The 14,780-nt window shown below is 56.4% G+C and overlaps 1 protein-coding gene across 1 annotated transcript; it reads left to right on the forward strand.

Annotated features, from left to right (window-relative positions):
• The first annotated feature begins 9,875 nt into the window (after positions 1 to 9,875).
• LOC102445962 (putative olfactory receptor 10D4) lies at positions 9,876 to 10,817 on the forward strand. The gene has a single exon (XM_006120166.2). It carries the CDS (start codon positions 9,885 to 9,887, stop codon positions 10,815 to 10,817), a length of 933 nt encoding a protein of 310 aa, XP_006120228.2. The 5' UTR covers positions 9,876 to 9,884.
• Positions 10,818 to 14,780: the final 3,963 nt, after the last annotated feature.

Genomic DNA, 14,780 nt, shown 5'->3' on the forward strand with positions numbered 1-14,780 from the left:
TACACCCCCCCCCCCCGCGGTGTGTGGGTCTCACGAGGGCAGGGACTCAGGAGGGCGAATCATTGTCCATGTCCTAGTGGCCCCATGACACACACTTAGGCAGCTTCTGTCGCTCCTGCTCCTGATTGGGGGATAGGTGGGAGGAGTTTGTCGGGGACAAGGCTTGGGATGGATGTCAGTGGAGGGGGGTGGGTGGGGAAGGCTCGGTCAGTGACATCAGTGAAGGTACCTGGGGTGTGGACAGGGTAGAAGGAGAGTCCGTTCATGCCAGGGGCCATGAGGGCAAGGCAGGCAGCCAGGGCAATGGCATCATCTCTCTGGGGCTCCCTTCCCCTCTGGTGACTCTGGGGTAACCATTTTTCCTTTCTCCCCCCGATGCTCTGGGAGCTCTTAGGGGCGGGGCTGTCTCTGGCCAGCTGGGGGGCAGCAGCTGCCTTATGACTGGGCCTCCCGGCCGGCGTACAACAGGAGTACTAATGCCTGGCCCAGAATTGTCCTGACTTCTTTGACGTGAGTCTGAAGCTTGTGCTCTTGAAATGCAAAAGCAATAGACTGATAAAGTCCAAGGCTCCCGGGTAGGTGCTGAGACCCGGGCCCGGCCCCTCCCCCTGCTGAACAGGGTGTGAGCCCAGCATCTGTGCGGAGCAAATTGGGGCCCAAACATTAATGGTTCCGGGCATGGTAATTTCAAATTCTCCACAGGCCTCCATCTCTCATGTGTCAGCTCGGCCCGAGGAAACCCCACCCACTTCGGCTCCAGGGGCCAGTCAGCAGTGAGCTGCAGACCCTCTCCCGGCAACTGAGTGGGTGGTGTGGAGCCCCGAGAGCAGAGCCAGCTGCTCTCCCATCCCCTGCGCACCCAGCACCAGCAAGGTACCCCTATGGCCCAGCCATTGGGCACCCTCTGACCCACCAGTCACCCCCTATGGCCCAGCCATGGGGCACCCTCTGGCCCACCAGTCACCCCCTATGGCCCAGCCATGGGGCACCCTCTGACCCACCAGTCACCCCCTATGGCCCAGCCATGGGGCACCCCGTGACCCAACAGTCACCCCCTATGGCCCAGCCATGGGGCACCCCCTGACCCAGCAGTCACCCCCTATGGCCCAGCCATGGGGCACCCTCTGACCCACCAGTCATCCCCCACCACCCAGCCATGGGGCACCCTCTGGCCCACCATGTTATGCTTAGAAATACACGGGACCTTTTTCAAGGGGATAAGGCCACACACTGCATTTATTGATAATATGACACAATAGCATATGCATTTACACACACACACATCCTGCTGATGGAATAGTTACCAGTCTCTTGCTTGGCCCGACTTACTGGCCAGATAGGTCAACTGCGAGGAAGGAGCCAGGTTCTTGTCAGTCTGGATGGATGCGCCACTTGGTCTTAGCAGAATGGGAACCCGCAGAACCGTACAAGACACCTGATCCTTTATAGCAGCGGTTCCCAAACTTTTCCAGATGGGGACCCATTTTGACAATTCATGAAGACTGGTGACCCAAGGCAATTCAGAAACAGGGGAAAGTGGGGGGACATCAGTGAAGGTACCTGGGGTGTGGACAGGGTAGAAGGAGAGTCCGTCCAGGGGAGACACTTGGCAACCCTTTTGAAATGTAATGGCAACCCATATTTGGGTCCCAACCCATAGATTGGGAAACCCTGCCTTATTGGGTTTTCCTTCCATGCAAGCCTATGCATTTTGCCTTGTCAGGCCTCCATCAGTCACTGGGCATTGCAATCAATATTCCTACCACATGTGCTTATCAGGAGGAAGTGGTTCTCAGAGTCATGTGATATCCACACACTGACAAGGGTGCTGTTGTTATCAGTTCCATATCAAGGGATGCTGGCTACTAGCTCCAGGGTTCGTCCGTCTGCCCCCGGTCCTCTGGCTCTTCAGTGAGCTTTCACTGCGTTGATTATTATTTGATGCTTTGGAGTCTCTGGCCCCTCCTCTGACGGTTTGAGCATGCAGTGGCCTTCGCACTCATCACTCCTAAAACACTCTCTCATTCCCACAAACAGCCCATTCACACAATCGCAGCATGGAGCAAACAGGCTCTTCTAGTCACTGTAACAAAGGTACAAAGTCTTTCAGCATTAAACTGCTTTCTAGCTACAAAAGGCCTTGCCTAATACTACATCACTGTGCATTACAATGGGCCGTCTTTTCCCTTCAATACGCTGACATCAGACAGAGCTGCCTGGCCTGTCTGAGGCCTACCTCTTAAATTTAAGTTTAATATAAACCTTTTGCTCTAACATACATTTATTATAACTGACTTGTTACTTCCAAAATTCCAATTCCTGTGCAACAACCAGTCATTCCCTACTGCCCAGCCATGGGGCACCCCCCCACCCGCCCACCAGTCATCCCCTACTGCCCAGCAATGGGGCACCCCCCCACCCGCCCACCAGTCATCCCCTACCGCCCAGCCATGGGGCACTCCCCCCACCCACCAGTCATTCCCTACCGCCCAGCCATGGGGCACTCCCCCCGCCCACCAGTCATCCCCTACCGCCCAGCCATGGGGCACTCCCCCCGCCCACCAGTCATTCCCTACCGCCCAGCCATGGGGCACTCCCCCCGCCCACCAGTCATCCCCTACCGCCCAGCCATGGGGCACTCCCCCCGCCCACCAGTCATCCCCTACCGCCCAGCCATGGGGCACTCCCCCCACCCACCAGTCATCCCCTACCGCCCAGCCATGGGGCACTCCCCCCACCCACCAGTCATTCCCTACCGCCCAGCCATGGGGCACTCCCCCCACCCACCAGTCATTCCCTACCGCCCAGCCATGGGGCACTCCCCCCGCCCACCAGTCATCCCCTACTGCCCAGCCATGGGGTACCTCCCCCGCCCACCAGTCATCCCCTACCGCCCAGCCATGGGGCACCCCCCCCGCCCAACAGTTATCCCCTACTGCCGAGCCATGGGGCACCCCCCAACCCACCAGTCATTCCCTACCGCCCAGCCATGGGGTACCCCCCGACCCACCAGTCATCCCCTACTGCCCAGCCATGGGACATCTCCTGGCCCACCAGTCATCCCCTACCACCCAGCCATGGGGCACCCTCCAGTTCAGGCACCAATGCCCCCTCCCCCTACTGCTGAGTCACCGGCACCGCCTGGCCCAGGCACCCACATCCCCAGAGCCTTTACTGACCAGCACCTCTCCTGTCTAGCAAGGGGACGCTGTGTGGAGCAGCCTTGCCCTCCCCCCTTGGCTGGAGACATGTCCCATGGAGGGGGCTGCCCTGTCCTGCCCCAGGTAACACGAGCCAAGCAGAGCAAGCAGCCTCCAGCCCAGCCAGCCTGGCCCCCTGCCCACCTTCCACCCCCCCCCTCCGTGCCAGCCAGGAGCTCTGCAGCCCCAGTTCTGTGAAATTGTGCATGGGGCAGTGGTGCTAAATCCCCCTGGCCCTGCCATGGCTGCTGGGTGGGCTCGTCTGCTCTCTGGTTCCCTTGCCCTGGGAAAGCAAACCAGGACTGGAAGGTCCAAGCGCCCCGGGCACCTCAACTGGAAAATCCACAGCAGCTTCCGCTGGGCAGTGGGAAACCTCCTGGCCACGGGCGCAGGGAGCTGGGCATTTGGTAACTGAGAACGGGGTCAACGCCACCCGGCAACGCTTGGCGATCCCATGTGGGTTATTGGCCACCTTTACAACTGTATTTGTAGGTGTATTTCCGGCCCGAGTTGAGGCCCTGCCCGAATGCCCATGGCAGCCCCAGTGAGCGCACAAGGCAAAACAGGCCAGTGCCGCACCGGGAACGGCGACGCGCAGGCCTGCGCTGACGCCACCCAGAGTCACGGCTGAGCCTGGCGCCCCGGCAGCGAGACGGCCCCACCTGGGGCTCGTTAGCGAGGCCAGCCTTCGAGTGAGTCCCAGTGGCTGTAGGGTGCCATGCCTGGGCTGGGGATGGCACATCTACGGCAGCTAATTATCATGCCTGTGCCTGCCTCCCAGCTCCCTTCTCAGTGACATGCCAGCGCCGGGAGGAAGCTCAGCGGCGGGGGGAGAGCAGCACGTGGCTGGCTGGGACCCCTCACCTGCCCCTGTCTCTCCCGCCTCCCCGAGCAGAGTCTGCGTCTGTCTGCAGAGGAGATTCCAAACCCTGGCGCTACACGCAGCCGGGAGCCGGACGAGCCGTGTGCCCAGCATGGGCAGAGCGGGGGGCAAAGGGCAGGGGGCGGGGGAGGGGAAGGCACAGCCCAGTGCAGAGGCAGGCCGGGCCGACGCCCTGCCTCGGTTCGGGCAGTGAGCCAGCAGCCCTGCACCCCGCCCATGGCCAGGCGAGACTCGCCGCTGGCAGGGAGATCGGGAGGTTTGTCGGTGAGGGGCCAGAGCACAGACTTGTCTGCACAGACAGTACCACCCAGCTTGGGGCCCAGAGAAAGCCCAGACTGTCCCACACACAGCAACCTGCTCCCAGCCCCCCTGCCCCACCAGGCCCCTCCTTTGTCCTCCTTCACTGGCAAAGCTGTCCCCTGGGGGCACCTCGCCAGTGCCAAAGGGCATTGGCTAATGTCAATGTGCAGGAGGCCGCCACCCCCAAATCCCCATCCCCATCTTGATACTGTTGCAGGGAAACTGAGGCACACACGGGGTTCTGGCAGGACAGTAGAAATCACAGGCAGCATCAGAAGGTGAATAAACCCCCCACGTTGTCACACAGAGTTACTCCCGACTGACCCGTGTGCAGGGCTGAGGGGAAACAGCCTCATGAACCCAGCACAGCCCCCAGGAGTCAGGCCAGGAGGGCAAGAGCAGAATTCAGGCCCGGTGGAGCTGGAAATCAGGCCCTGCCGGCCCCAGGGCCCTCCCGTATTTACCTGTCTCTGGGTCTGGCCAAATCTCTGTTAATTGGCGACTCTGCCTGGAGCCCGGTGGGGATTCAGGGCTGGTCCTGAGGGGCCTGGAGGGGATTTAAGGCCCAGGCGGAGCCGGGAAGCTGCAGGAAGCAGTGGGAAGCTGCTGGTTCGGCAGCAGCGCGGGCAAGACGCGGGGGCAGCCCTGGCCAGCTTGGCAGCACATTAGGGCTCCAGGCTGGGTCCCTCTCCTGGGCACTGGACTGAGCTGGGGAGGACGCTGGATGGGGCCACAGGAGTCCCGGCCGGGGCAGAAGGGAAGAATCCCAGTCAGCTGGAGCCGCCTCTGCCCATGCAGCCAGTGTAAGGCGCCTGCTTTGATACCGACCCTCTCGCGCTGCCCTCGGTCTCTGCCTGTCTCTGGTCACCCCTTCCCATGCACGGCTAGTTCCAGTAACTCTGGCTGGGCTTTTCCCCATCTCCTTCTCTCCTGTCATAGAATCAGAGACCCATAGAGCTGGAAGAGACCCCAGAAGGTCAAGTCCAGCCCCCCGCTCTAGGCAGGACCAATCCCAACTAAATCAACCCGGCCAGGGCTTTGTCAAGCCGAGACTTAAACACCTCTAGGGATGGAGCCTCCACTACTTCCCTCCTCTGGCCGTCCCAAACGCCCCCCTTCTCCCACACAAAACCTCACCCACAGCACCAGCCCATCGCTCACACAGCCAGGCAACTCTTTCCCTCCGCCATCGAATCCTAGAACTGGAAGGACCTCGAGAGGCATCATGTCCAGTCCCCTGCCCTCCCGGCAGGACCCAGCTCTGTCTAGACCATCCCTGGCAGGGGTCTGTCCAACCTGCTCTTAAATATCCCCAGTGGTGGAGATTCCACAACTTCCCCAGGCAACTTATTCCAGGGTTTTAGCGCTCTGACAGGCAGGAAGTTTTTCCTAATGTCCAACCTAAACCTCCCTTGCTGCAGTTTCAGCCCATTGCTTCTTGTCCTGTCCTCAGAGGCCAAGATGAACAATTTTTCTCCCTCCCCCCTGTGACACCCTGTTAGATACTTGAAAACCGCTCTCATATCCCCTCCCAGTCTTCTTCTTTACAAACTAAACAAGCCCAATTTTTTAGCTCACCAGTGGGTCAGCCATTCTTCCGCTCTACTCTGCACTTATCAGGCCTCAGTTGGAGGTTTGTGTCCAGTTCTGGGCACCACATTTCAAGAGAGATGCAGAGAAATTGGGGAAGCTCCAGAGAACAACAACAAAATGAAGAAAGGTCTAAAGAACATGAGCCATGAGGGAAGACAGAGAACTGGGCATGTTCAGTTTGGAAAAGGCAAGACTGAGAGGGGACATGAGAGCAGTTTTCATGTACCTAACAGGGCGTTATAAGGAGGAGGGAGAAAAATTGTTCTCCTTGGCCTCTGAGGACAGGACAAGAAGCAATGGGCTGAAACTGCAGCAAGGGAGGTTTAGGTTGGACTTTGGGAAAACTCTCTACCTGCCAGGGTGGTGAAACACTGGGATGAATTTCCTAGGGGGCTGTGGAATCTCCACCACAGGAGATATTTAAGAGCAGATTAGACAGACCCCTGCCAGGGATGGTCTAGATGGTGCCGGGCCCTTCCGGGAGGGCAGGGGACTGGACTTGATGCCTCTCAAGGTCCCTCCCAGTTCTAGGATTCGAGGCTTCTCTGATTTTTCTGTTCCTTCCTTGTCCTCTCTCTGCCTGTGAACGCGGAGGAGCCTGGGCGGCGAGAGGAGTGAAGCCCCACAGAGACCCAGGGGGCTGCACAGGGGCCCACCTGTGTGGAGAGTGGGAGGGAGAGAACTAACCGCAGACAGACCCACCAGGAGGGAGAGCAAAGGGGGGGATTACCCAGGGGCCAGGAAAATGTCAAAGTACGTGGAGACCCCAGGTCAAGGTAGCAATAGCTGGGAACCTGCCAAGCCCTTTGAAATTGCCAAGTGATGGGTACAGTCCCCCTTGCGAGATGCTACTGCTGGCCCCACTCCTTCCATCTGCCCCCTCCTCCCGCAGCTGGAGCCCTGAGACTCAGACCCTCCTTACCCATACACACAAGTATGGGGCACCTGAAAATTTGGAACAAACAACAGGACTATGTAGCACTTTAAAGACTAACAAGATGGTTTATTAGATGATGAGCTTTCGTGAGCCAGACCCGCTTCCTCAGATCAAACAGTGGAAGAAAATAGTCACAACCATATATACCAAAGGATACAATTAAAAAAAATGAACACATATGAAAAGGACAAATCAAATTTCAGAACAGAAAAAGTTTGGGGTGCGAGGTAAATGTCTGTGAGCTAATGAAATTAGAGGTGATAATTGGGGAAGCTACCTTTGTAATGGGTAAGATAATTAGTGTCTTTATTCAAACTTAAGTGTAAAGTGTCGAATTTGAGCATGAATGACAGTTCAGAGGATTCTCTTTCAAGTGTATTCTTAAAAGGCCTTTGAAGCAGGATGCAGGTAATCAAGTTGTTGAGACAATGTCCTTTCTGGTTGAAATGGCAAGAAACTGTTTTTTCTTTGTGATCCTGTCTAATATCTGTTTTGTGGGCATTGATCCTTTGGCAAAGTGTCTGAGATGTTTGTCCAATGTACATAGCGGACAGACACTTTCGGCACATGATAGCATAGATTATATTTCTGGATGCGCAGGAATATGTGTTCTTGATCTTATAACTCACTTGGTTGGGTCCAATGATGGTATCAGCAGAGTGAATATGTGGACAAAGCTGGCAACGGGGTTTGTTGCAAGGGATGGTACCAGGGTTGGTATTAGTGTGGTATGCCCTGTGGTTGTTGGTAAGAATCATCTTGAGGTTAGGTGGTGAAAATTTGGGGCACTTCTGGGTCTTAGTGTCCACCAGCCTGTCTCTTCCTCTCCCTGGTCTGTGGCTCTGCTCCCTCTGGAGAGGATCCAGTGAGCTCACCAGTGACAACGCTGGCCTGAGCTCTTAGCAGACAGCCCCCGTCAAAGAGCTGATGAAGCGGCAACGAAGCCATTTCAAGGCCTGTGCCAGCCCGAGGCAGAGACGCTCTGTCTCTGAATTGACTGTGCCAGCGACAGGACCTTCGTTTCACATTTGCTTTCAGGCGTGCCTTGCTGAAGAATGGAGCTGTGTCGCAGCCCAGGACTCCTAGGGACATCCCCAAAGCCCTCTCCCCCCCACCCTCCTCCCTCAGCCAGAGCACAAGCCCCTTGCCCGGAGAAGCCCCAAGCAACCCAACAGGGCCAGAGGAGTCACAGCTTGGCCACAAGCCCCCGACACCTGGAGAAACACCAAGATCCCACCCCAGCAGAGGATCCCCGGGCCACTTGCAGCCTCACCTCCCCTACCCTAGGGAATCCATCCCAGGGCTTCCCCGCCCTCCCAGGGAAATCGTTTTTCCTACTATCCAACCTAGACCTCCCCCGCTGCAACTTGAGACCATTGCTCCTCATTCTGCCACCTGCCCCCACTGAGAACAGCCTCTCTCCAGCCTCTTTGGAACCCCCCTTCAGGGGGTTGAAGGCTGCTCTCAAATCCCCCCTCACACTATCAGCCAGGGGTAGGAATGGTGCCCCTGGTCTTTGTTTGTCAAAGCCTGGGGAAGGATGGCAGGAGACAAATTGCTTGATCATTGTCTTTGGACCACCCCCTCTGGGGTACCTGGCATTGGCCACTGTAAGCAGACAGGATACTGGGCCAGATGGATCTTTAGTCTGACCCAGTATGGCCGTTCTTATGTTCCTATGTTCACTCTTCTTTTCTGAAGACTAAATAAGACCAGATCTCTCAGGGTATGTCTACACTACCCCGCTAGTTTGAACTAGCGGGGTAATGTATGCATACCGCACTTGCTAATGAAGCCCGGGATTTGAATTTCCCGGGCTTCATTAGCATAAGTGGGGAGCCGCCATTTTTAAATCCCCGCTGCTTCGAACCCCGTGTAGCGCGGCTACACGGGGCTCGAACTAGGTAGTTCGGACTAGGGTCCTATTCCGAACTACCGTTACTCCTCGTGAAACGAGGTGTACCGGTAGTTCGGAATAGGCACCCTAGTCCGAACTACCTAGTTCGAGCCCCGTGTAGCCGCGCTACACGGGGTTCGAAGCAGCGGGGATTTAAAAATGGCGGCTCCCCACTTATGCTAATGAAGCCCGGGAAATTCAAATCCCGGGCTTCATTAGCAAGTGCGGTATGCATACATTACCCTCCTAGTTCGAACTAGGAGGGTAGTGTAGACATACCCCCAGTCTTTCCTCGTAGGTCTTCATCAGTTTGGTTGCCCTGCGCTGGACCCTCTCCAATGCGTCCACGTCCTTGCTGTAGTTGTGGGGCCCAGAACTGAGCACAGTTTTCCAAATGTGGCTTTACCAGAGTCGAATAAAAGGGAATAATCACTTCCCTAGATCTGCTGGCAATGCTCCTCCTAATGCAACCAAATATGCCATCAGCCTTCTTGGCTACAAGGGCTCCCTGTTGACTCATATCCAGCTTCTCATCCACTGTAATCCCCAGGTCATTTTCTGGAGAACTCCTGCTTAGCCAGTCAGTGCCTGGCCTGAAACAATGCTTGGGATTCTTCCATCCCCAAGGCAGGACTCTGCACTTGTCCTTGTTGAACCTCATCAGATTTTGTTTGGTCCAATCCTCTAATCCTGTGTTTCTCAAACTGTGGCTCTCGACCCCCCAGGGAGTCATGAGCAACTTAGCGGGAGGTCGCAGTATCACAGGATTTGAGAACCCCTGGTCTAATCTGTCCAGGTCACTCTGGACCCTAATCTTGCCCTAGCTAAGTGAATTGAATGGTCCCCTTTGTCAGTTTGTGACTGCAGGATCCTCAAAGGCGACATATTCTCCGAACCTTCAGAGCCACCACAATCAGGTCCTCACCCAACTGGCACTGGAGTGCCCGCTCCTAATGAAAGTGAGGCATGTGAGCAATGTCCCGCAGAGTGACATCACAGCTGCAGGGTGGCAGGGAATTTTGTTTGCGTAACTCACTGGTTTATTTCTCTCCCCTACCCAGGAAAGATACCCAAATGGAGCTGGTCAACCACACGATGGTGACTCATTTTATCCTCTTAGGCATCCCCAACACCGATGGACTCCAGACCATCCTCTTCTTCACTTTCTTGGCCTTCTACCTCTGCACCCTGCTTGGCAACATGCTCATCCTATCAGCCATATTTGGCGACCCCCGTCTGCACACCCCCATGTACTTCTTCCTCTGCAACCTCTCCATCGTAGACCTTGGTTTTTCTTCCGTCAGCATCCCCAAATTGTTGGCCAGCCTCTGGGCCAAGAACAGAACCATCTCGGTAGGCGGGTGCATGGCCCAGGTCTTCTTCTATCACTTCCTGGGAAGCACTGAGTGCCTGCTCTGCACGGTCATGGCCTATGACCGATACGTGGCCATCTGCCACCCACTGCGCTACCTGCTCATCATGAACCGCAGGGTGTGCTCCCTCCTGGCTGCTGGCACTTGGATCACCAGCTGCTTCCATGCCACCATCCTCACCAGCCTGACCTTCACGCTGCCCTACTGCGGGTCCAACGTGGTGGACTATTTCTTCTGTGACATCTTCCCCGTGGCCAAGCTGGCCTGTGCTGACACGTACATCATCGAGACCGTGACCTTCACCAACACTGGGGTGGTGCCCACGACCTGCTTCCTTCTCATCCTATTGTCCTACGTCCGCATTGTCTACTCCGTTGTGAAGATGAACTCAGCCGAAGGGCGGCGCAAAGCGGCCTCCACTTGCACCTCCCATCTGGTGGTGGTGATGCTCTTCTTCGGGCCCTGTGCCCTGGTCTACACCCAGCCCGAGCTGAGCACTGTGATGGTGACGGCCGTGCAGCTCTTTGGCTATGTGGCAACGCCCATGCTGAACCCGGTCATCTACACCCTGCGCAACAAGGAGGTGAAAGCGGCTCTGAGAAAACTGAGAGGGGGTCTGATGCCTGCACGTTGATGGAGTCCACAAGGAAATGCACCCACAAATACGTCTGTTGGGTGCTTGTTGGCTTTTGTGAACTACCCTCTCTCCGCCCATTCCAGGACTGTCCTACCTGACTAGAATCATAGAATCATAGAACACCAGGATGAGAAGGGATCTCGAGAGGTCATTTGGTCCGGGCAGGACCAATATCTAGCCAGATATCTAGAAATCATAGAATTGACCCCCAGCTTTCGCAGACGTGGTGTGAGGCAAAGCTGCCTAATGGATGGACACACTCGGTCTGTGCCGTAGGAATGGGAGACCCAAACCTTGTAGCTGACTGAAATCTCAGCCTTGCTCCACAGGTCTGCAGAAGCTCTTTGCAGCATCTTTTGCAAATCATAGAATCCTAGAGTACTAGGACGGGAAGGGACCTTGTGAAGTCATTGAGTCCAGAGCCCTCCTGGCAGGATGAAGCCCCATTGTGAAGTTATTGAATTTCTGAGGTGACCATGTAAAACATTGTTTCCACCAATGTTCTCTGTTTGCACCAAATCTTGTACAAAGTGGCCATGTGGGGTAGTGAAAGAGAAAGGTTTGCTGATTCTGTTTATACTGTTCATATGCCTGGATCATTTTTGTATTAGAAGTTATGAGAATTGGCCTTGTAATTGTCTTTCCAATGTTTGCTCCTGGGAGACAGGCTTGGCCAACCCAGTGTGAAAGGACGGCTAGTCAAGTGAATAGGAGAACTTGACTGACAATGCACCTCAGGCGGTACCAGTCCACGTCTGAGGATCTTTGCTGTAAATGTCTGGAGCAGCATATGAGCCATGGTTGCTAAGGTCTGAGTTGTGCATGGACAGGTGACTTGCTTCTGGGACTAGCTCCATTTTGAGAGGCACATTCCCAGAGGGAGAACAAAGGGATCCCCTCTACATGGGTGGAGATACAAAGGGGGCCCCGATTCAAAGGGGGCCCCGGAGGGTTCCTAAGTCTTTGTTTTAATTCCCATCTTCATTCCAGCTCATAACATCAGGAGCAACTAATCCTGTAAAGACTGATACCCAGCCTAACAAAGGATGCACTCCAGAGGCTTAGCAGACAGAGCTGGTAGGGGATTAGGGTGCTTACCGGGCTCAGCTCCCCTTTGGGAGGGGAACAGCTCTTGCTGGCTGTGGCGGTGGATCGGGGTCCCCCACCTCCTGCACCCCCATAGTGGCAGGAACAGACTCCACCAGCCAGTAGAATAGAGGGAGTTTATTGCTTCTCCAGGATACAGCACAGCACAGAGGTAATCTGGTTACAGGAACGGGGGCTAGGAGGCCTCAATGCCCCCCCCCTTGAGATGGGGGTGGCTGGGCCCTACAATCCCAGCCCCCTCCCTAACTTCTTCCCCCCTGCTTCCCAGACCAAAACTAACTAACCATCCCTTCCAGCCCTGCCCCCCAGCCAGGGGCGACATTCCACCTTCCTTTGTTCCTCTCCCTGGGAGGTAACTGGTCAGACAGGTCACCTCCCTGTCTCATCAGCTACTCTGCTGGGCTGTGGTACAGACAGCAGCCAGTAGGGGTCACTCACAACCCAAGCCTAGCAACCAGCAAGGTACCCTCACTACGTCACACTTGCATCACCCCTCATTGCTCCCATTGGCCGGCAGACAAGCACAGAGACAGAGCTTTCCCTTCCCCCACACCCAAGAGGTTTAGGGGCAGCACCCCTGAGAGCCCCTTTCAGAATCTGGCCCTGTGCCCGTGGTCTTGTGCACTGAGCGTCACTTTTCTAAGTCGCTGACTACGGCAACATTGGGGGATGGGGGGACTTCACAGGCTTGTTTGGGGCAGTGTGAGAAGGGGGCCAGGAGGTTCTTGGGAGGCCTCTCCAAGTGATGTCCCAGGAAGACAAACCCATTCACTCCTGATCCTGCAAACTCCAGATCAACTCCCTCCCTGCCCCCCTCCCATGCACACTCAAAGGAGGGACTAAGCCTATGGTCCTGGAGGTAACTTGACCCTTTGGCTCTCATGAGCTTCTGACCATGCAAGGCACCCAGGGAGAGGTCTGAAGAGCTAATTCATGGAGGGTGGAGCCGGTGGGAGCTGGGTCAGCATGTCGCTTCTTTTAATTTTTACGGTTTTTTAGAACTAGGGGAATAGGGGCTCTCTGTGTTGCTTTTACTCTAAGAATAAAATGTGCTTGCTTAGGAGAAATGATGTGAGCTCAAACGGGAGCAGCGAGACGGTGCCAGGCCCTGAGGGAGAGGAGAAACAGACAGACCAGCTGTTGATGAAATAATGCAGGGTAGGGAGTTCTTCAGCCTAGAAAAGCCTCCATCAGATGGGAGAGAGCCAGGCCCAGTGGCAGGAATTCCGGGCCCCAAGACAGCACAATAAATGAGCCACCCTGTGCCCCTCCTTCAGAGGGAACAACAAATCCCCTCCCCCAACCCAGAGAAACCCAAGTGCCACCCCTCAATCAGAGAATGTGCTGATGGGTCACAGCCCCAACCCCCACCTGTCCAGACAAGCTCCTCCCACCTTCCTTCCCTCTCCACCCCCTGTGGGGGTACTATACCCAGCTTGGCCTCCTCGTGGCCCAGATCTACCCCCCACTCCATCTGCATCCAGCTCGGCTCCTTCCCCTCTGCCCCCGGCCACCCCCAGCCAGCTCTGTCCCTCCCCTACAAGGTTTTGTGACTCTCGTGCTCCCCTCAGCTCCTTCTTATCTCTGCCCCACCCCTCTGCGCTTTTCCCTTCCCAGCCTGGCACCTCCCAGCCACTCATAGGCCAGTTCCACTTCCCCCATTGATCCCCACAGCCCCATGCCTGGTTCTAGACCCAGAGCTTAGCGTCCTCCTTCCCTTCCCAGCCTGACTCTCCCCTCCCCACTCACTCACCCTAACCCTGGCTCTGCGGCAGTTCTGACTCGCCTGCCCCGGCACACACCAGCAGCGTGCTCCACCAGCCGGCTGAGCTGCTCTGCGGCCTGTGGGGGATGTGGGCATGTGCCTAAGAACCCCTCAGGGCAGTGGCTGCAGGAGTCCCAGGCCCCTTTAAATCACCCAGGCTCCAGGAAAATGCCCCCTTGGCCCTCCACCATCAGGCAGCCTGGGCCTGGCCTCTAAGCCCAGCAGGGCCTGGGTGTGAGGAGCTGGGGGAGGGCTCTGGGGGACAGTGTTCTCTCAGGTCTCTGTGAAACACACTGTTTCCATTCTCAGTCATAAACACCCCCACAGCGTGGGCTGCCCTGCCTCAATCCACCCCCTCCCCCCGGACCCACAGCCACAGAGATCCAGCCGCAGGGCTAGTTCCCCTCCTGTCTGTACCCCATCGCAGCCCACCTCAGCCCACAGACACACCCACAGTCTGGGCCACCCCACTCCCCTCTGTGCCAACCCTGCTGCCCAGCCTCAGAACCCCCAACCCCAGTGCCTGCTCCCCTCCGCTCTTGGCCTAGCCCTGACCCCTCCAGGGTTTTACAAGGGGCAGGAAGCTCCGGGGCTCCCACAGCCACTGCCAGGCTGCTACAGCTGCGCTATGTGAAAACACTTGGGTGGCACCATATTAGTCAACCATGCGAGGGGGCAATTGCTCTCTTTGTCCCTCCCCCCTCCCCGGGCCTGGAGAGAGCCATGGTCTGCACCCAAGAAAGGCAATGATAGCTAAGGAGGTGGGAGCAAAGGGACATGCCCCTGGTAGACCACCAGGGAGAAATATAGACGCAGTCACTGAGAACTGTGACAAGAAGTTGGGGCTAAACACCCAGGTCCATTGGGAAATCCCACTAGTGCCCATCTGTGCCTGTTCGGTGGTGGTGCTCCCTTCACCAGCAGGCCGTTGGGCACCTCCGTTGCACAGAACTCCTGTGAGAACTGGGCTCCTGCATGGTCTTTGCAAACGGGACTTTGTCTCCCAAATCAACAAGGAGGTTCTGTAAATGTCACCCACTGTTGAGAGCTCAGAAGACAAATGACGGAAGGAAGAAAAAATGCGAATA

This window comes from Pelodiscus sinensis, chromosome 30 (assembly GCF_049634645.1).
Source record: "Pelodiscus sinensis isolate JC-2024 chromosome 30, ASM4963464v1, whole genome shotgun sequence".
In the NCBI taxonomy this organism is placed as follows: domain Eukaryota; kingdom Metazoa; phylum Chordata; order Testudines; family Trionychidae; genus Pelodiscus; species Pelodiscus sinensis.

Excerpts from the sequence above, each read along its gene's own strand:
- LOC102445962 (XM_006120166.2), top strand. The coding sequence starts at position 9,885 with ATGGAGCTGGTCAACCACACGATGGTGACTCATTTTATCCTCTTAGGC.